Source organism: Rhinoraja longicauda, chromosome 26, assembly GCF_053455715.1.
Source record: "Rhinoraja longicauda isolate Sanriku21f chromosome 26, sRhiLon1.1, whole genome shotgun sequence".
NCBI classification, from domain to species: domain Eukaryota; kingdom Metazoa; phylum Chordata; class Chondrichthyes; order Rajiformes; family Arhynchobatidae; genus Rhinoraja; species Rhinoraja longicauda.
The window spans coordinates 4,584,610-4,607,668 of record NC_135978.1 but is presented as its reverse complement, the minus strand read 5'-3'; the positions used below and the strand labels follow the sequence as shown (position 1 = coordinate 4,607,668).

At 48.8% G+C, this 23,059-nt stretch overlaps 1 protein-coding gene across 1 annotated transcript in view; it reads left to right on the top strand.

Moving 5' to 3' along the window:
* The first annotated feature begins 841 nt into the window (after nucleotides 1-841).
* The window catches only part of LOC144606321 (sialate:O-sulfotransferase 1-like), a 41,591-nt gene continuing 19,373 nt past the window's right edge, over nucleotides 842-23,059 (top strand). Inside the window, 4 exon segments of the mRNA XM_078422321.1 lie at nucleotides 842-1,274; nucleotides 9,682-9,796; nucleotides 10,660-10,844; nucleotides 22,431-22,552. Of these exon segments, the coding sequence (XP_078278447.1) occupies nucleotides 842-1,274; nucleotides 9,682-9,796; nucleotides 10,660-10,844; nucleotides 22,431-22,552 (855 nt within the window).

The following is a 23,059-nucleotide window of genomic DNA, read 5'->3' as shown; positions in this document are numbered from 1 at the left end:
CACAGAGGGCAGTGGAGGCCGATTCACTGGATGGATTTAAAAGAGATTTAGACAGAGCTCTAGGGGTTAGTGGAATCAAGGGGTACGGGGAGAAGGCAGGCACGGGTTACTGATTGTGGATGATCAGCCATGATCACGATGAATGGCGGTGCTGGCTCGAAGGGCCGAATGGCCTCCTCCTCCTGCACCTATTTTCTATGTTTCTATTTATTCACAAAATGCTGGAGTAACTCAGCGGGTCAGGCAGCATCTCAGGAGAGAGGGAATGGGTGACGTTTCGGGTCGAGACCCTTCTTCAGACTGATGTCGAGACCCTTCTTCAGACTGATGTCAGGGAAGGGGCCGGGCTCCTCGCCCGCCCCCTCCCCTGACATCAGTCTGAAGAAGGGTCTCGACCCGAAACGTCGCCCATTCCTTCTCTCCCGAGATGCTGCCTGACCCGCTGAGTTACTCCAGCATTTTGTGAATAAATACCTTCGATTTGTACCGGCATCTGCAGTTATTTTCTTATACTTCTACGTTTCTATTAATCATCTTGTCAATTTATTTCTGCAGAGCGGCTGTGCGATGCATTGGCTACGTATCCGCCCGCGGGGAGAGGGTCCTCTTGTACGAAGCCCACGCTGCCAGTTCAGGGGAACCGCGCCCGTCCACGAGTGGTGATGTGCGTCTCCTTCGCTGACGTCCGTCCGAGGGAAGGTCAAGTTCACCGGAAAGCCGCCGCCCCTGGGAAAGCGCCTCGCCGGGATGGAATGACTCCCAGCCGGGTGGTCTGACCGCGCGCGCGAGAGTCCTCGGCTCGAGGGTCCGCGGCGGGGGGGGGGGGAGAAGAGGGGGGGGGATGGCCAAAGCGCTCGTCAGGCTACAGAGATCTCTGCGGCGGACCCCGGTCATCTTCGCCTTCCTCCTGGTGGCCTACCTCATGGCCGGCAGCCTGCTCCTGCTCCAGCGCTCCGGCTTCTCCATCGGCCTGGGGCAACGGACCGGCCCGGACGGGCGGGCGGTGCCCCCCTCCGCCCCGGGCGCCCCGGAGGCCGCGGCGGCCCCTGGCCCAGAGGCCGCCTACAGCGGGAAGCGCAAGTCCAGGGCGCCCGCCAGCATGCAGGTGTGGGTGGAGCCAGTCGCCAACAGGAAATATGGACCGCGGTGGCCAATGTCAGGCCAACCAGAGAATGGGCATCTGAGGCGGAGGTGGTTCAACAGCTTTGTGAAGGACCAGGAACCTCGGCTACGCTTGGAGATCGGGACGGTGAAGATGACCATCGGAAGCAAAGGTACTTGTATACAAAACACTCCTCCAATTTCTCCTCCTCTCTGCTCCTCTCTCTGGCTGTTTCCGTTAAACTGGCCGTCGATTTTCGCAGCATCTCTGGAGGGAAAGGAACGGGCGACGTTTTGGGTCGAGACCCTTCCTCAGGCTGAGAGTCAGGGGAGAGGGGAACTAGAGATATGGAAGGGCACAAAAGGGCATGTAAGGTGTGAAAACGACAGATCAAAGCAGACGGTGATCAAGGAAATGTAAAGTATAAGAAAACAACTGCAGATGCCGGTACAAATCGAAGGTATTTATTCACAAAATGCTGGAGTAACTCAGCGGGTCAGGCAGCATCTCAGGAGAGAAGGAATGGGTGACGTTTCGGGTCGAGACCCTTCTTCAGACTGATGTCAGGGGAAGGGGACGGGCGAGGAGCCCGGCCCCTTCCCTGACATCAGTCTGAAGAAGGGTCTCGACATCAGTCTGAAGAAGGGTCTCGATCCGAAACGTCACCCATTCCTTCTCTCCTGAGATGCTGCCTGACCCGCTGAGTTACTCCAGCATTTTGTGAAGGAAATGTAAAGTGGTTCATTGTGATCTGAGGGGAAGGTGAGAACCAGGGAAACAATGAGTAAAATTAATCAGTAGGACGGTAAAACTGGTCGGAGAACTAGAGTGGGAGAGGAACTGAGAGAGAGGGAAAGCAAGGGTTACTTGAAGTTAGAGAAGTCAGTGTTCATACCGCTGGGGTGTAAGCTGCCCAAGCGAAACATGAGGCGCCGTTCCTCCAATTTGCGTTTGGCCTCACTCTGACAGTGGAGGAGGCCCAGGACAGGTATGGGAGGGGGAGTTAAAGTGTTTAGTAATCGGGAGATTACGTAGGCTGTGTTACTCTAGCAATTTGTGTCCACCTTCGTTGTAAGGGTGGCACGGTGGCGCAGCGGTAGAGTTGCTGCTTTACAGCGAATGCAGCGCCGGAGATCCAGGTTCGATCCTGACTACGGGTGCTGCACTGTAAGGAGTTTGTACGTTCTCCCCGTGACCTGCGTGGGTTTTCTCCGAGATCTTCGGTTTCCTCCCACACTCCAAAGACGTACAGGTATGTAGGTTAATTGGCTGGGTAAATGTAAAAATTGTCCCTAGTGGGTGTAGGATAGTGTTAATATGCGGGGATCGCTGGGCGGCACGGACTTGGAGGGCCGAAAAGGCCTGTTTCCGGCTGTATATATATGATGATGATGATGATGATGAAGCCAGCATCTGCAGTTCCATCTGATACATATTGATTTTTGCATGTTTAGCTTAGTTTTTAGCTTGGTTCAGTTTATTGTCACGTGTACCGAGGTACAGTGAAAAGCTTTTTGTGCGTGCTGACCAGTCAGCGGAAAGACAACACACGATTACAATCGAGTCATTTACAGCGTACAGATATGTGATCAATGATATAACATGAATAATGTTTAGCGCAAGGTAAAGCCCGATCAAAGATAGTCCGAGGGTCTCCAATGAAGGAAATTGTAGTTCAGGGCCAATCTCTATAGGATGGTTCTTTCAACGCTGGGGAGAGAGTGAAATGTAATGATTTTTTAAGAGATACAGCGCGGAAACAGGCCCTTCGGCCCACTGAGTCCGCACCGACCAGCGATCCCCGCGCACTAACACTACCCCGCACACACGAGGGACAATTTACATTTACACCAAGCCAATTAACCTACAAACCTGCACGTCTTTGGAGTGCGGGAGGAAATCAAAAGATCTCGAAGAAAACCCACGCGGGTCACGGGGAGAACGTACAAACTCCGTAAAGGCAGCGCCCGTAGTCAGGATCAAACCCGGGTCTCTGGCGCTGTGAGGCGGCAACTCTACCGCTGCGCCACCTCGCCGTCCCGTGAGGCAAATCTAGACTGTACTAAGATGAGCCTGGAGATGGTGTTGGTGGCATGGTGGTCTATAAAGTGCAGGAAACTTAAGTTCAGTTAAGAGTCATCGAGTAAGAGTCATCGAGTGGAAACAGGTTCTTCGGCCCAACTTGCCCGCACCGGCCAACATGTCCCAGCTACACGAGTCCCACCTGCCTGCATTTGGTCCACATCCCTCCAAACCTGTCCTATCCATGTGCCTGTCTAAATGTTTCTTAAACGTTGCGATGTTCCCTGCCTCAACTACCTCCTCCCACACTCCAAAGACGTACAGGTTTGTAGGTTAATTGACTGGGTAAATGTAAAAATTGTCCCTAGTGTGTGTAGGATAGTGTTAGTGTGCGGGGATCGCTGGGCGGCGCGGACTTGGTGGGCCGAAGGGCCTGTTTCCGCACTGTATCTCTAAATCTAAAAAAAAAAAAAAAATACGCCCACCACCCTTTATGTCAAAAGGTTACCCCTCAGGTTCCTATTAAATCTTTTCCCCTTCACCTTGAATCTATCTCCTCTGGTCCTCGATTCCCCTACACAGGGCAAGAGACTCTGTGCATCTGCCCGAACTATTCCTCTGATGATTTTGTACACCTCTATAAGATCACCCCTCATCCTCCTGCGCTCCAAGGAATAGAGACCCAGCCTACTCAACCTCTCCCTATAGCTCACATCCTGAAGTCCTGGCAACATCCTCGTAAACCTTCTCTGCGCCCTTTCCAGTTTGACAACGTCTTTCCTATAACCAGAACTCAACACAACACTCTAAATGCGGCCCCATCTTAGTTACATGGAGATCCAAATATGGCTGGTACTTTAGGTCAATCTCCAGTGTATTAGGTAGAGCAAAGGGGAAGATACAGAGTGCAAATATAGTTCTCAGCACTGTAGTTCCAGAGACAAAGTCCAATGTCCGCAATGGGGTAGAGGTGAATCAGACAGCACCCTAGCTTATGGAAGGGCCATTCAGAAGCCTGATAACAGAGAGGAGGAAGCTGTTCCTGAATCTGGTGGTGCTGTCTATACAGAGTTCGTACGTTCTCCCCGTGACCGTATGCATTTTCTCCGAAATCTTCGGTTTCCTCCCACACTCCAATGACGTGCAGTAGGTTAGTAGGTTAATTACCTTGGTACGAGTATAATTTGTCCCCAGTGCGTGTGTGGGATAGTGTTAGTGTGCGGGGATCGCTGGTTGGCACGGACTCGGTGGGCCGAAGGGCCTGTTTCCGCGCTGTATCTCGAAACTAAACTAATCGTTGCTCAGAAACGAACTAACCTGGAGCATTGTATTCATTCCACATCTGTTATTCAAAGGACTACGAACTGTTTCAAGCGCCTGATATGCTGAGGCCCGGTGAGAAAATCACACAACCAGTGATATGTGCATCTACGTCCAGAACCAGGGCCCACAGTTTAAGAATAAGGGGTAGGCCATTTAGAACGGAGATGAGGAAAAATCTTTTCACCCAGAGAGTTGTAAATCTGTGGAATTCTCTGCCTCAGGAGGCAGTGGAGGCCAATCCTCTGGAATGCTTTCATGAGAGAGCTAGATAGAGTTCTCAATGATAGCGGAGTCAGGGGGTACGGGGAGAAGGCAGGAACGGGGTACTGATTGTGAATGATCAGCTGTGATCACATTGAATGGCGGTGCTGGTTCGAAGGGCCGAATGGCCTACTCAATAGACAATAGACAATAGGTGCAGGAGGAGGCCATTCGGCCTTTCGAGCCAGCACCGCCATTCAATTGTGTCTTGGCTGATCATTCTCAATCAGTACCCCGTTCCTGCCTTCTCCCCATACCCCCTGATCTCCCCATACTCCTGCACCTATTGTCTATCGTCTACGAATTTAACATTAGAAGTGTTATGTGCTGGTCGGAGCGGACTCATGGTGGGGGCGGGGGTATAAAGGGCTTGTTTCCGCGCTGTATCTCTAAACTAAACCAAACTAAACTGAACTGCATCTACCAATTTTGAGCGTGTTATTTTACTTCTGGATATTTTGGGTTAGATTAGCATCCCACAGTTAAAACATCTGTACCACGATTGTGGCACATAACTGCATCAGGGAGCATGAATGACAGGCATATTCATTGGTGATAGTTCTGGACTAATTGACATTCTTGCTGCAGATTAAAAGCTTCTTGATTGCTTTTTAATTATTCTTAATAAGCCTTTAACGCGCGCTAATTTGGTAAATGATATAACAGTTTGTCATTTTGCCCTACTGACATTTTTAAAATGCATCGTACAAATTGGGTTCACTTGAAAACACTGCACTTCCAAAAGGGCAGCTTGGCGGCATTAACCTCTTCCGGTGAAGATGGGACAAATTAACATTCCCCGCATCTCCCACAGTCAGCAAGACAGGGAAAACTCAGCAAGAGAGAAGACGAGGTATCTCAGCTGCCATGCTTCTTGTTATATAAAATAGCTCTTTGAAAAAGCAGCTGGTGCCAAACGTAATCAAATATATTTCATTGCGATTAGGTCTTAAGTTAACCCGGAGAAATCAAACCTTAACACTGAATTGAGCGCTGCCAAGAACACAAGGTGCCTGGGGTAAGAGTTGGATAGAGCTCTAGAGGCAATAGACAATAGGCAATAGACAATAGGTGCAGGAGTAGGCCATTCAGCCCTTCGAGCCAGCACCGCCATTCAATGCGATCATGGCTGATCACTCTCAATCAGTACCCCGTTCCTGCCTTCTCCCCATACCCCCTCACTCCGCTATCCTTAAGAGCTCTATCCAGCTCTCTCTTGAAAGCGTCCAACGAACTGGCCTCCACTGCCTTCTGAGGCAGAGAATTCCACACCTTCACCACTCTCTGACTGAAAAAGTTCTTCCTCATCTCCGTTCTAAATGGCCTACCCCTTATTCTTAAACTGTGGCCCCTTGTTCTGGACTCCCCCAACATTGGGAACATGTTTCCTGCCTCTAATGTGTCCAATCCCCTAATTATCTTATATGTTTCAATAAGATCCCCCCTCATCCTTCTACATTCCAGTGTATACAAGCCTAATTGCTCCAGCCTTTCAACATACGACAGTCCCGCCATTCCGGGAATTAACCTAGTGAACCTACGCTGCACGCCCTCCATAGCAAGAAGGGCGAGTGGAATCAAGGGATATGCGGAGAAGGCAGGCACGGGTTGCTGATGTGGATGATCAGCCATGATCACAATGAATGGCGGTGCTGGCTCGAAGGGCCAAATGGCTTCCTCCCACATCTATTTTCTATGTTTTCTATGTTCTAACTCGGTGGGTCGGGCAGCATCTCTGGAGAGAATGGATCTCTGGAGAGCAATGTTTCAGGATGGGACACCAGTCTCTTAGTCCGACGAAGAATCTCAACACAGGCAGCAAGGTAGCACAGCGGTAGAGTTATCTGCCTCACGGCGCCAGAGACCCGGGTTTGATCCCAACTACGGGTGCTGTCTGTACGGAGTTTGCACGTTCTCCCCATTACCCGCGTGGGTTTTCTCCGGATGCTCCGGTTTCCTCCCACACTCCAAAGACGTGCAGGTTTGCAGGTTAATTGGCTTCTGTAAAATTGTAAATTGTCCCTGGTGTGTGTAGGATAGTGTCAGTGTGCGGGGATCGCTGGTCGGTGTGGACTCGGTGGGCCGAAGGGCCTGTTTCCGCGCTGTATCTCTAAAGTCTAAAGTTTCCATAAAAGCAAAGCATCGAGACTGAGAGAGAATGGGGGGGAGAGATGACTCAGTCAGGAAAGAGATACAGAATAAAACAAGATTTTGTTGTTTTCCACATATCAATTGCCTGTCACTTTAAAAAAAATATTACTGCAGTGACCTCACTTAGAGTCATACAGAACGGAAACAGGCCCTTTGATCTAACTTGCCCATGCCAACCAAAATGTTCTGTCAGAGCGAGAACCATCTGCCAATATTTAACTAATAACCCTCTAAATCTTTCCTATCCATGTACCTGTCCAAGTGTCTTTTGAATTATGTGATAGTCCCTGCCTCAACGACCTTCTCCGGCAGCTCGTTCCATACACCCACCACCCTTTGTGTATAATAGTTGCCCTTCAGATTCCTATTAAATTTTTCCCCCTCAACCTGTACCGATGTTTGCTGGTTTGTGATTACCCTTCTCTGGGTAAAAGACTGTGTGCTTCTGTGCTTCAATTCCCCTCGTGATTTTACACACCTCTATAAGATCACCCCATAGTTTCCTGCGCTCCAAGGAATAAAGCCCTCGTCTGCCAAACCTCTCCCTGTAGCTCAGGCCCTGGCAACAGCCTTGTAAACCTTCAATGCGCTCTCTCCAGATTCAGTTGCAAGCACACCTCCAGATTCAGGGACAGTTCTTTTCCCAGCTGTTATCAGGCAACTGAACCATCCTACCACAACCAGAGAGCAGTCCTGAACTACAATCTACCTCTTTGGTGACCCTCGGACTATCCTTGATCAGACTTTGCTGGCTTTACCTCACACTAAAGGTTATTCGCTTATCATGTATCTGTACTCAATCGTAATCATGTGTTGTCTTTCTGCTGACTGGTTAGCACGCAACAAAAGGTTTTTCACTATACCTCAGTACACGTGACAATATACTAAACTAAACTATAATGGCCCTCAGAGTGCTTTGGAATGAAGTGTGGTGGTGAAAAGGAGAACAAAGAATACAAGCTCTTTGTCACAGACATTTTATATTTTCTGAGGTATTTATTCACAAAATGCTGGAGTAACTCAGCAGGACAGGCAGCATCTCAGGAGAGAAGGAATGGGTGACGTTTCGGGTCGAGACCCTTCTTCAGACTTCTGTCCATTTATGCAGTAACTTAAAGCACAATGTCGAGTCATATGATTCTTTGGAAATTCTTAGAGGATTTGCTGGCATTCCGTTCAACACTTTAACATCTTGCAGCATGGTTTTCTGAAGCTTAGTTTAGTTAAGGAATACAGCGTAGAAACAGGCCCCTCGGCCCACCGAGTCCGCACCAACCAGCGATCCCCACACACTAACACTTTCCTGCACACACTGGGGACAATTTTACATTTAACAATGTCAATTAACAATTTTACATTTAACAAGCCAATTAACCTTCAAACCTGTACGTCTTTGGAGTGTGGGAGGAAACCGAAGATCTCAAGGGAGGCACGGTGGAGCAGCGGTAGAGTTGCTGCCTTACAGCGAATGCAGCGCCGGAGACTCAGGTTCGATCCCGACTACGGGAGCCGTCTGTACGGAGTTTGTACGTTCTCCCCGTGACCTGCGTGGGTTTTCTCCGAGATTTTCGGTTTCCTCCCACACTCCAAAGACGTACAGGTATGTAGGTTAATTGGCTGGGCAAATGTAAAAATTGTCCCTAGTGGGTGTAGGATAGTGTTAATGTGCGGGGATCGCTAGGCGGCGTGGACCCGGTGGGCCGAAGGGCCTGTTTCTGCGCTGTATCTCTAAATCTAAAAAAACATCTCGGAGAAAACCCATGCAGGTCACGGGGAGAACGTACAAACTACGTACACACAGCGCCTGTAGTCAGGATCGAACCCGAGTCTCTCTGGTGCTGTGAGGCAGCAGCTCTATCGCTGAGCCACCCAGCCGCCCTAAAACGTGTTAGGGACAGTCAAGTCTTCTGTGACTCTCGGAAGATGCAAGTGCAATGTTGGCATTCATTTAGAGAGGACGAGCACATAAGAGAAGGGATTGTAAATGCTGAGGCTTTGGAAGGTGCTGGTCTTTGGAGTATCGTGAGCAATTTTGGGTCCAGAGAAGGTTTATGAGAATGATCCCAGGAATGATTGGGTTAACAAATGCTGAGCGTTTGACAGCACTGGCCAGTACACATCGGAGTTTAGGAGTTTAGAACTTACCGAATAGTGAAATGCCCGGATAGAGTGGATGTGGAGAGGATGTTTCCACTAGTGGGAGAGTCTAGGACCAGAGGGCACAGCCTCGGTATAAAAGGACATACCTTTAGGAAGGAGATGAGGAGGAATATCTTTAGTCAGAGGGTGGTTAGACAGGCACATGGATATGCCGGGAATGGAGCACAACGGATCATGTGCAGGCAGAGATGGGTTTCGGCACAGACATTGTGGGCCGAAGGGCCTGTTCCTGTGCTGTACTTTTTTTTAGATTTAGAGATACAGCGCGGAAACAGGCCCTTCAGCCCACCGAGTCCGCGCCGCCCAGCGATCCCCGCACATTAACACTATCCTACACCCACTAGGGACAATTTTTACATTTACCCAGTCCATTAACCTACATACCTGTACGTCTTTGGAGTGTGGGAGGAAACCGAAGATCTCGGAGAAAACCCACGCAGGTCACGGGGAGAACGTACAAACTCCGTACAGACGGCGCACGTGGTCGGGATCGAACCTGAGTCTCCGGCGCTGCATTCGCTGTAAGGCAGCAACTCTACCGCTGCGCCACCGTGCCACCCGGTGCCCTATGCCCCATGCAGCATGTTCTATGTTCTGGTTCAAACAAATGATCGTCGGTAAATGTGATGTCGGACTAACAGCTGCTTTGTTGTGCTTTACAGCAACGCACATTGGTTGTTTCAGAGATGAATCGAAGGAGAAGGCGTTGAAGGGCATGGTCTTTTATGACTTCCGCAAGATGACGGTGTCACAGTGTCAAGATAGTTGTGCGGAGAGGTAAGGCCGTGATATGTCCTCAACACTCATTACACACTCTGTCTCGTTCCTATTTCGCCGTGACGTTGACTGGGGACTCCATTAAGATTAATTTCATGAGTCGCGTATTTTTGTGTTTTTACGACTGTTGGCAGATCGATTTCCCTCCTGGGATAAATAAAGTTCTATCTCATCGTCTCGTATTTATTAAAGGACTGAGGTCAGACGCAAAATGGTGGAGTAACTCAACGGGAATTTAGAAGGATGAGAGGGGATCTTATCGAAACATATAAGATTATTAAGGGGTTGGACACGTTAGAGGCAGGAAACGTGTTCCCAATGTTGGGGGAAGTCCAGAACCAGGGGCCACAGTTTAAGAATAAGGGGTAGGCCATTTAGAACGGAGATGAGGAAAAACTTTTTCAGTCAGAGAGTTGTGAAGCTGTGGAATTCTCTGCCTCAGAAGGCAGTGGAGGCCAATTCTCTGAATGCATTCAAGAGAGAGCTAGATAGAGCTCTTAAGGATAGCGGAGTCAGGGGGTATGGGGAGAAGGCAGGAATGGGGTACTGATTGACAATGATCAGCCATGATCACATTGAATGGCGGTGCTGGCTCGAAGGGCCGAATGGCCTCCTCCTGCACCTATTGTCTATTGTCTATTGGGACAGGCAGCGTCTCTCGAGAGAAGGAACGGGTGACGTTCCGGGTCGAGACTCTTCCTCAGATCAGAAACGTTACCTATTCCTTCTCTCCAGAGATGCTGCCTGTTCCCGCTGTGTCACTCGGGCGATTTGTCATCGCTGGTCGGCCCGGTCCCGGTGGGCCGAAGGGCCTGATTCCGTGCTGTGTCTCTAAACTAAGCAAAACAAATTTGTTTCCACAGAGGCTATCTTTACGCTGGCCTGGAATATGGTGCAGAATGTTACTGCGGAAACCGAGTGACTTCAGGCAATGCCCGGCAGGAGGACTGTAACATGGAATGCAAAGGAGAGAAGCACACTCTCTGCGGAGGAGTGAACAGACTATCGGTGTACAGAGTGGAAGACCTTCGGCCCAGCAACAAACGATGTATGTATCTTTCTTGGAAATGCTTAATAAAAAAAAAGGGCGAACAGCAGCAAATTATAACATGCCGTTAATTACGTGCCGGTACTTTTGGGGCGTCACTGTGGTAGAGTGACAGGGAGGAGGAGCTGGACAGATGCTGGCTTGTACCGAAGATAGACACAAAATGCTGGAGTAACTCAGCGGGACAGGCAGCATCTCCGCGGAGAAGGAATGGGTGACGTTTAGAACGGCGCGGTGGCGCAGCGGTAGAGTTGCTGCCTGAAACGTCACCCATTCCTTCTCTCCCGAGATGCTGCTGAGTTACTCCAGCATTTTGTGAATAAATACCTTCGATTTGTACTAGCATCTGCAGTTATCTTCTTACACAGTGTTGCTGCCTTACAGCACTTGAGACCCGGGTTCGATCCCGACTACGGGCGCTTGTCTGTACGGAGTTTGTACGTTCCCCCCGTGACCGCGTGGGTTTTCTCCGAGATCTTCGGTTTCCTCCCACGCTCCAAAGACGTGCAGGTTTGTAGGTTAATTGGCTTGGTGTATGGGTAGAAAAAACTGTCCCTAGTGTGTGTGTAGGACAGTGTTAGTGTGCGGGGATCGCTGGTCGGCGCGGACTGGGTGGACAGAAGGGGCCTATTTGCACGCTGTATCTCTAAACTAAATTAAACTAAACTAAACTAAAGATGCGGCCAGGCCCACTGATTTACTCCAGAGTTTTGTGTCTATCCTCTGTGTAAACCAGCATCTGTAGATCCTTCCTGCACACGATGTGGCTGCAATGCTGAGAACTGCTTAAGGGATTGGACGCGCTAGAGGCAGGAAACATGTTCTTGATGTTGGGGGAGTCCAGAACCAGGGGCCACAGTTTAACAATAAGGGGTAGGCCATTTAGAACGGAGATGAGGAAAAACTTTTTCAGTCAGAGAGTTGTGAATCTGTGGCATTCTCTGCCTCAGAAGGCAGTGGAGGCCAATTCTCTGGCTGCTTTCACGAGCGAGTCAGATAGAGCTCTTAATGATAGCGGAGTCACGGGATATGGGGAGAGGGCAGGAATGGGGTGATCATGGATGATCAGCCATGATCACATTGAATGGCGGTGCTGGCTTGAAGGGCTGCATGGCCTACTCCTGCACCTATTGTCTATTGTCTATAACTATATTCTGCACTCTGTATCAATATGGGCGGCACGGTAGCGCAGCGGTAGAGTTGCTGCTTTACAGCGAATGCAGCGCCGGAGACTCAGGTTCGATCCTGACTACGGGTGCTGCACTGTACGGAGTTTGTACGTTCTCCCCGTGACCTGCGTGGGTTTTCTCCGAGATCTTCGGTTTCCTCCCACACTCCAAAGACGTACAGGTATGTAGGTTAATTGGCTGGGTAAATGTAAAAATTGTCCCTAGTGGGTGTAGGATAGTGTTAATGTACGGGGATCGCTGGGCGGCACGGACTTGGTGGGCCGAAAAGGCCTGTTTCCGGCTGTATATATATGATATGATATGATATGATAATACCAGTGCTCTTTCTCTTGTACCTGAGTTTGACTTGATGTTATTTAGGTATTGTATTATCTTATCTGTTTGGATGGATGGCATGCAAAACCTCAGTACACACAACAATAATAAACCTAAACCAAAATGGCCCAGGAATAAGAAAGATCAAGATACAATCAGTCTGAAGAAGGGTCCCGACCCGAAACATTGCCTATCCGCCCCCTCTGCAGATGCTGCCTGACGCACTGAGTTCTCCCAGCACTTTGTTTTAGCTCAAGATTCCATCACCTGCTGTCGACACAGAATGCTGGGGTAACTCAGCGGGTCAGGCAGCATCTCGGGAGAGAAGGAATGGGTGACGTCTCGGGTCGATAATAGGAACGTGCGGGGTAACGCTTCCACACAAAGGGTGATGTGTGAATGGATCGAGCCGCCAGAGGAGGTAGTTGAGGCTTTGATTTTTGCCCCTCTGAACTCTGGAAAAGGCAAGTGCCAGCTGTTTGATAGAATGCTTTCCACAGTCTACCAAGACCTGTGATTATCTAATCTCTCCCTGTCTCCCATTCCTCTTCGTATCTTCAGGTCTTTGAGACCTTGACAGATCTCACACTACGTTGTGGCTCATCTCATCTATTTTGCTGTTTTAAACTCTAAACCTGACTTTCGTTTGGAGATACAGCTCGGAAATAGGTCCCTGCTCACTGACACAGTAACACTATCCAACACACACACACACACACACACACACACACACACACACACACACACACACACACACACACACACACACACACACACACACACACACACACACACACACACACACACACACACACACACACACACGACAATTTTACATTTACACCCAGCCAATTAACCGGCAAACATGTAAGTCTTTGGAGTGTGGGAGGAAACCGAAGATCTTGGAGAAAACCCACGCAGGTCACGGGGAGAACGTACAAACTCCGTACGGACAGCACCCGTAGTCGGGATCGAACCCGGGTCTCTGGCGCTGTGAGGCAGCAACTCTACCGCTGCACCGCCTGTTTTGACCTTTTGTGTCAGAAGGAACTGCAGGTGCTGGTTTACACAGAAGGTAGACACAAAAAGCTGGAGTAACTCAGCGGGGCAGGCAGCATCTCTGGGGAGAAGGAATGGGTGATGTTTCGGGTCAAGACCCTTCTTCAGAATCAATTTTTGACCTTTTCATTTGCTTCCTTTAAAAACAAACACATCTTGTTCTCTTATTTAAGGAATAGATCATTTTAGAATAATTGCTTTCAATGAGATTATTTTGCTCATATATCCAGCACAGTGTGGGGAAGAATATGTTTGTAATCTGAAATTTCCCTTGAGGGCTTTTAGCTATTTTTACAGGTCTGGTAGTTCTACAAATGCAGCTTTAGAAGAATGAGAGGGGACCACATTGAAATGTACAGAATAGTGAGCGGCCTGGATAGAGTGGATGTGGAGAGGATGTTTCCACCAGTGGGAGAGTCTAGGACCAGAGGTCACAGCCTCAGAATTAATGAACGTTCTTTTAGGAGGAAGATGAGAAGGAATTTCTTTACTCAGAGGGTGGTGAATCTGTGGAATTCTTTGCCACAGACGGCTGTGGAGGCCAAGTCAGTGGATATTTTTAAGGCAGAGATAGATAGATTCTTGATTCGTACGGGTGTCAGGGGTTATGGGGAGAAGGCAGGAGAATGGGGTTAGGAGGGAGAGATAGATCAGCCATGATTGAATGGCGGAGTAGATTTGATGGGCCGAATGGCCTAATTCTACTCCTACTCCCATTTATGAACAATAAGTCTGTGGACTTGATCTATCCATTTTTAACTGTTGGAGAGCGGCATGGTGGCGCAGTGGTAGAGTTACTGCCTTACAGCGCCAGAGACCTGGGTTCGATCCTGACTACGGGTGCTGTCTGTACAGAGTTTGTACGTTCTCCCCGTGACCTGCGTGAGGTTTCTCTGAGATCTTCCTCTCACACTCCAAAGGCGTACAGGTTTTGTGGGTTAATTGGCTTGGTATAAATGTATAAATGTACAATTGTCGCTAGTGTGTGTAGGATGGTGTTAGTGTGCGGGGATCGCTGGTCGGCGCGGACTCGGTGGGCTGAAGGGCCTGTTTCCGCGCTGTATCTCTAAACTAAACTGAATGTCAATAGACAATAGACAATAGACAATAGGTGCAGGAGTAGGCCATTCAGCCCTTCGAGCCAGCACCGCCATTCAATGCGATCATGGCTGATCACTCTCAATCAGTACCCTGTTCCTGCCTTCTCCCCATACCCCCTCACTCCGCTATCCTTAAGAGCTCTATCCAGCTCTCTCTTGAAAGCATCCAACGAACTGGCCTCCACTGCCTTCTGAGGCAGAGAATTCCACACCTTCACCACTCTCTGACTGAAAAAGTTCTTCCTCATCTCCGTTCTAAATGGCCTACCCCTTATTCTTAAACTGTGGCCCCTTGTTCTGGATGTCAAATAATTCCATCTTATTTTTATTTCATCCGAGAAATACGGTGGAAAGACGTTAGTGAGTAAACATTTGGTGATGTTAGTGATGTTAGTGAGTAAACATTTGGTGATGTTAGTGAGTAAACATTTGGTGATGGATGTTTAATAAGCTAAGTGTTGGGAAATGTTAATGAGACATACTTTTGATATTAATTTTGTTGGTAATTACTGAGTTATATTAGCTATGAGATTTCAAGATTATGAATGCAATCCAATGTCCAGTTCGATTATAATTCATGAGTATAATTATTAGTTTAGTGTATTTTCACGTGTACCAAGGTACAGTCAAAAGCTTTTTTGTTGTCTGCTATCCTGTACGGGACCGCCCTTGTCCCGTATTAGGCCCGGTCAGTGTAAGCTCGGACACTGTAGGCCCGGGGGCCGGTGTAGGCCCGGAGGCCCGGGTACCGCCTAATGGAGGTTGCATAGCAACCCGCCTCCCGGCCCGGGCGGCCGCCGTTGGTGGAGCGGGAGCGCGTGGCCGCTGGCTGGGTGAGGTCACGTGGGGCGCGGGGGCGGCGACGTCACCTTTTGTCCCTTGTTTGGGAGCGAGGAAGGTTGGCAACCCTGTCGTACGCTAACCCACTCATCCCTGGGATCATTCCTGACCCTCTCCAGAGCCAGCACATCCTTTAGTGTCTATCTTCGGTGTAAACCAGCATCTGCAGTTCCTTGCTACACGCGGTGTTGTGTTCTATGTTTTATGTTTGAGAGAAGAAAATTAAATGTAGTAGTAACGACTGACTATTGCAATGATAAATATATCACACCAGGAGCCAGCTATTAATCATCACAAGGGCACAAATTATAGAGTGGATGGCAGGGAAAGGGATTTCAGAATATTTAATTCGTTTTCATATATCTCATCTCTCGGGTGCAGGTTTTATTTTGCTGGAGGTCGGAGCTGTTGACGTTCTCTCATGCTCTCCCCTGAAGCTCCAGTAACTTAATTATTTTTGTCACATTATAATTTAGTATTTGTTTCATTTTACAACGTGTTAAAGTGAACACTTTACCGGCTGGCACGGCTGTGAGTAAAGGAATTAGTCTGCTTTGGGCGAGGAACTAATGGAGGGCGTAACGGTGGCGCGGCGGTAGAGTCGCTGCCTCACAGCGCCGGAGACCCGTGTTCCATCCCCACTACGGGTGCTGTCTGTACGGAGTTTGTACGTTCCCCCCGTGACCTGCGTGGGTTTTCTCCGAGATCTTCGGTTTCCTCCCACACTCCAAAGACGTGCAGGTTTGTAGGTTAACTGGCTTGGTAAGATTGTAAATTTTCGTTATGATAGTACAGTGAAAAGATTTTCATCGGTGTAGACTCGATGAGCGGAAGGGCCTTTTGCCATGCTGTATCTCTGAACTAAACCACACTCAAAAAAAGTCAGCCCGCAACCTCCGACATTTGAGACATGTTACTTTTAGTTTTTGTCTAGTTTAATTTAGAGATACAGCACGAAAACAGGCCCTTTGACCCACCGAGTCCGCGCCGACCAGCGATCCCCGCACACTGGCACTATCCTACACACACTAGGGACAGTTTTACACACACACCAAGCCAATTAACCTTTAAACCTGCACGTCTTTGGAGTGTGGAAGGAAACCGAAGATCTCAGAGAAAACTCACGCAGGTCGCTGGGAGAACGTACAAACTCCGTACAGACAGCACCCCTAGTCGGGATGGAACCCGGGTCTCCGGCGCTGTGAGGCAGCAACTCTATCGCTGCGCCACCGTGACGCCTATTTTTTGGTGGTTGTGTTTAAGTAGAAATGAACTCCATCACATTGTGAGATTAGTGACTAAATTATTTAGTGTTAGTGTGTGGGGATGGTAGTCGGCGCGGACTCGTTGGGCCGAAGGGCCTGTTTCGGCGCTGTATCTCTAAACTCTAAACTAAGAGTGAGCAAATGATATTAGCAGCTGATCTGAAAAACAATCTTGGAGAAAACCCACGCAGGCTATGGGAAGAACGTACAAACTCCGTACTGACAGTGCCTACAGTCAGCATCGAACTCACGTCTCCCACGCTATCAGCTCTGAAAGGTAGCAACTCTACCGCTGCGCCACCATGCCGCCCAAAGTGTTGTGAGTTTTATCCTAATTGCTATTGAGGGCGTGCAGCGTAGGTTTACTAGGTTAATTCCCGGAATGGCGGGACTGTCATATGTTGAAAGACTGGAGCGACTGGGCTTGTATACATTGGAATTTAGAAGGATGAGAGGAGATCTTATCGAAACGTATAAGATTATTAAGGGGTTGGACACGTTAGAGGCAGGAAACACGTTCCCAATGTTGGGGGAGTCCAGAACAAGGGGCCACAGTTTAAGAATAAGGGGTAGGCCATTTAGAACTGAGATGAGGAAAAAAAAATTCAGTCAGAGAGTTGTGAATCTGTGGAATTCTCTGCCTCAGAAGGCAGTGGAGGCCAATTCTCTGAATGTATTCAAGAGAGAGCTGGATAGAGCTCTTAAGGATAGCGGAGTCAGGGGGTATGGGGAGAAGGCAGGAACGGGGTACTGATTGAGAATGATCAGCCATGATCACATTGAATGTCGGTGCTGGCTCGAAGGGCCGAATGGCCTCCTCCTGCACCTATTACCTATTGTCTATTATCTATTGTCTAAGTTATCAGTGATGGATTGTCACCAATATCTCTTGCAGAAATAAAACCGGAAAATGCTGGGACTACATTGCAGGTTCGTCAGCATCTGTAGAAAGAGCATCATTCCTGGGAGCAGATTTAGGCCATTCGGCCCATTAAGTCTACTCCGCCATTCAATCATGGCTGGTCCATCCTTCGTTGTTGATGTGTGTAGGTCAAGAGCCTGATGGTTGCTGGGAAGAACCTGGTGGTTATGGCTTTCGGGCGGCACGGTGGCGCAGTGGTAGTGATGCTGCCTCACAGCGCCAGAGACCCGGGTTCGATCCCGACTACGGGCGCTGTCTGTACAGAGTTTGTACGTTCTCCCCGTGACTACACGGGTTTTCTCCGAAATCTTTGGTTCCTCCCACACTACAAAGACGTACAGGTTTGTACGTTAATTGGCTTGGTATAAATGTAAATTGTCCCTAGTGTGTGTAGGCTAGTGTTAGTGTGTGGGGATCGCTGGTCAGTGCGGAGGCGGTGGGTCGAAGGGCCTGTTTCCGCGCTGTATCTCTAAACTAAACTAAATCCTGCACCTTGTTACTGGAGGTGGGAGTGACAAAGGTGGTGGGAGAATTTGACATCGTCCACCTTTTCGAGGCTGTGTCTCCGGTAGATCTTCAACCTGAAACATTATCCGAGTCTGAAGAAGGGTCTCGAACCGAAACGTCACCCATTCCTTCTTCCAGAGATGCTGCCTGTCCCGCTGAGTTACTCCAGCATTTTGTGTCTATCTTGTAGTTTCCTCCTCCGTGTTAACTGTTCCCTGCTGCCTGATCCGCTGAACAGATCCACCATTCTGCTTTCAGATAGAAACATAGAAAATAGGTGAAGGAGGAGGCCATTTGGCCCTACCAGCCAGCACCGCCATTCATTGTGATCATGGCCGATCATCCACATTCATGTCCAATTTTTAGCAGGGTTTTATTTTGTGGCTGATTTCAACGGTAGACGTGGCCTTGCTCCTGTCCTAAGCGTTTGTTTGTCAGATGAGATGCTAAACTGTAATCCTGCCAGGCATGCAATAAAGGTCTCGTGCACAATCACACCACGAGTGTAGAGTTCTTGTGGCACCAGTCCCAGGTATCCTCTCAGCAGCCATTACCATCAAAGGGATGATGAAGTATTTGTTCAGTTCGTTGCCATTGAAAATCTCTGCACTTCAGAGTAATTCACTGTGTGAGGAGCTTTGAGACATGTAGACAGAGCAAGGCACCTTGCAAATGCAATTATTATTGCTGCTGTCACAACAAAACCAGTTTACGATGTAGTTATACAATATTTAGCAGCGGGAAAAACACACACACCCACTGATGCCGGTGAATCTTCGTATTGTTATCTTTTCTGACCATCTCGGCCCAGCAAAGCATTAGACTCTGATCTGGGGTGGGGACAATCAGGTCATAGAATGAGCAAACACAATGCTAGCATTTATATCGAGAGGACTGGAATACAAAAAAACAGAGATGTAATGGTGAGGCTCTGCTAGGCGCTGGTCAGCCCACATTTGGAGCAAATCTGGGCCCCGTATCTGAGGAAGGATGTGCTGGCTCTGGAGAGGGTCCAGAGGAGGATTACAAGAACGATTCCAGTGGGTTGGCACACGATGAGCGTTTGTCGGCACTGGGCCTGTACTCGCTGGAGTTTAGAAGGATGAGTGGGGGGGGACCTCATTGAAACTTGCAGAATAATGAAAGGCCTGGATAGAGTGGATGTGGAGAGGATGTTTCCACTGGTGGGAGAGTCTAGGACCAGAGGGCACAGCCTCAGAATTAAAGGGCGCTCATTTTTAGAAAGGAGGTGAGGAGGAACTTCTTTAGTCAGAGGGTGGTGAATCTGTGGAATTCATTGCCACAGAGGGCTGTGGAGGTCAAGTCAGTGGATATTTGTAAGGCACAGATAGACAAATTCTTGATTAGAACGGGTGTCGAGGGTTATGGGGGGAAGGCAGGAAAATGGGATTAGGAGGCAGAAATCAGCCATGATTGAATGGCGGACTAGACTCGATGGGCCGAATGGCCTAATTCCTCACCTAGAACCTACTAACTTATGTAAGTTATAAGTTAACTCCTATAACTTGTGATACAATGTGGAAACAGGCCCTTCGGCCCAACTTGCCCACACCGGCCAACGTGTCCCAGCTACACTAGCCCCTCCTGCACTAATGTGATGAGACTAATTGTTCATGCAATTTAAGAAAAAAAATAGACACAAAGTGCTGGAGTAACTCAGCGGGTCAGGCAGCATCTCTGGAGAACTAGAGTGGGTGACATTTCGGGTCGGGACCGTCAGTGTGGAGAAGGGTCCCGACCCAAAATTCCATCCATCCTTTCTCTCCGGAGGTGCTGCCCGACCCACTGAGTTACTCCAGCACTTTGTGTCTATCTTTAGTATAAACTGGCATCTGCAGTTCCTTGTGTCTACATTAAGAAAATGAGTATGGCTTGTATTTTGGTTCTGCCCATTGAGGGAAGCACGGTGGCGTAGCGGTAGAGTTGCTGCCTTGCAGCACCAGAGACAAGGGTTCGATCCTGACCACGGGTGCTGTCTGTACATAGTTTGTACGTTCTCCCCGTGACCTGCGTGGGTTTTCTCCAGATTCCTCCCACACTCAAGTCGTACAGGTTTGTAGGTTAACTGGCTTTGGTAAAATTGTAAATTGTCCCTCATGTATGTAGGACAATGCTAGTGTACGGGGTCATTGCTGGACGGCAGGGATTCTGTGGACCGAAGGACCTGTTTCTGCACTGCATCTCTAAAGTCCAAAGACAAGTAAAGATGTATTAGTCTCTAATCAATAAAGGGGACAATTATCTCTTCAGCTCGAATCCTTTTCCTATTTAGTTTAGTTTAGGTTGGACGTACAGCACGGAAACAGGCCCTTCGGCCCACCGAATCCGCGCCAACCAGCGATCCCCGCACACTAACACTATCCTACGCACACTAGGGACAATTTACATTCATACCAAGCCTACAAACCTGTATGTCTTTGGAGTGTGGGAGGAAACCAGAGCACCCGGAGAAAACACACACAGGTCACGGGGAGAACGTAGAAACTCCATACAGACAGCGCCCGTAGTCAGGATCGAACCTTGGTCTCTGGCGCTGTGAGGCAGCGACTCTACCGCTGCGCCACCGTGCGGCCCTCAATGAGAAAAAACTAGAATGCAAGCCATATTATTTTTCTTAATGTAGAAAGGGCGGCACGGTGGCGCAGCGGTAGAGTTGCTGCCTTACAGCGAATGCAGCGCCGGAGACTCAGGTTGGATCCTGACTACGGGCACCGTCTGTACGGAGTTTGTACGTTCTCCCCGTGACCTGCGTGGGTTTTCTCCGAGATCTTCGGTTTCCTCCCACACTCCAAAGACGTGCAGGTATGTAGGTTAATTGGCTGGGCAAATGTAAAAATTGTCCCTAGTGTGTGTAGGATAGTGTTAGTGTGCGGGGATCGCTGGGCGGCGCGGACCCGGTGGGCCGAAGGGCCTGTTTCTGCGCTGTATCTCTAAATCTAAATCTAAATCTAAATCTAAACAAAGAACTGCAGATATTGCAGAACTAGTTCGTCCTTGTATTCCGAGTTTAAATTTGGTACCTAAACCAAGTTGGTCAGCGTATTAAGATACTGTTTATTGTATCAATTCCCATCACCAAAATCGCTGTACACCGTGGACAACTTCATTGTAACTCCCTTTGAGAGTGGGGAAGATTCCAACAAGGGGACATAGCTTCAGAATTGAGGGACAAAGGTTTAGGGGTAACATGAGGGGGAACTTCTTTACTCAGAGGGTTGTGGCTGTATGGAATGGGCTTCCGGTGGAAGTGGAGGAGGCTGGCTCGATTTTATTATTTAAGAGTAAATTGGATAGGTATATGGATAGGAGGGGATTGGAGGGTTATGGTCTGAGTGCAGGTAGATGAGACTAGGTCAGGGAGAATGGTCGGCGTGGACTGGTAGGGCCGGACAGGCCTGTTTCCATGCTGTAGTTGTTATATGTTATATATGTCATGTACTGTCTTTTCCCTGACTGGATAACATGCAAAAAAAAGCTTTTCACTGTAGTTTGCTTTCGTTGACTTTAGAGACACAAGGCAGAAACAGGCACTTCGGCCCACCGAGTCTGCGCCGACCAGCGATCCCCACGCACTATCCTACACACACTAGGAACAGGTTACAATTTTACCGAGCCAATTAGCCTACAAACCTTTACGTCTTTGGAGTGTGGGAGGAAACTTGAGCCCCCAGGGAAAACCCACGCGGTCACAGGGAGAACGTACAAACTCCGTACAGATAGCACCCGAAGCCAGGATCGAACCCGGGTCCCTGGCGCCGTGAGGCAGCAACTCTACTGCCGCGCCACCGTGCTGTCTTCCGGTACACGTGACAAGACTAAACTAAACTGAAACTAAACTAAGCTAAATAGAGAACGTAAATTGTCTAATATTGCAAATGTTTCAAATGGCCCATTTCCAGATTCAGGGACCAGTTTCTTGCCAGCTGTTATCAGGCAACTGAACCATCCCACCACAACCAGAGAGCAGTGCTGGACTGCTATCCTCCTGTTTCGTGACCCTCAGACTATCCTTGATTGGTCTTTGCTGGCTTTACCTTGCACTAAACGCTATTCCCTTATCATGTAACTGTACACTGTAGACGGCTCGACTGTGAACATGTCTTGTCTTTCCGCTGACTGAATAGCACGCAACAAAAGCTTTTCACTGTACCTCGGTACACGTGACAATAAACCAAACTGATACTGATACTCATTGTGTAGGAAAGAACTGCAGATGCTGATTTAAACCGTAGACACAAAATGCTGGAGTAACTCAGTGGGACAGGCAGCATCTCTGGAGAGAAGGAATGGGTGACGTTTCGGGTCATTTCAGACTGAGAGTCATTGCTGTTGGTTTAAAGTAACCAGCACGTTTTCTGTTGCTTCAGACAGGAATGTTCTCTACCGAGGTTGCTTCAAGGTTCCGCAGAATCTAACGCTGGCCTTCCCTGTCCACGTGAGCCAGCCTAACCTGACCGTCGTTAAATGCACGGAGTTCTGCACTAAAAAGGTACGTGAAACCTCTCACTGAACGGAACCAAACATCTTGTGGCAGAGAGCTCTCGTGTCTTTGATTTGAAAGGTAGAGATATTTGAGGAGGTAGGCGGCTTGAAGCCTGGTTTAACATTTGAGCCTGGAGGTTCATAGGTTCTCGGAGCAGAATTAGTCCATTCGGCCCATCGAGTCTACTCCGCCATTCAATCATGGCTGATCTATCTCTCCCTCCCAACCCCATTCTCCTGTCTTCTCCCCATAACCTCTAACACCCGCACTGATCAAGAATCTGTGAATAAATGAATGAATGTCAGTCTCTGCCTTAAAAATATCCACTGACTTGGCCTCCACCGCTGTCTGGGGCAATTAATTCCACAGATTCACCACCCTCTGACTAAAGAAATTCCTCCTCATCTTTCTAAAGCTTCGTCCTTTTATTTTGAGGCTGTGGCCTCTGGTCCAAGAATCTCCCACTAGTGGAAACATCCTCTCCGCATCCAATCAAGAACAGAAATCGCAGCC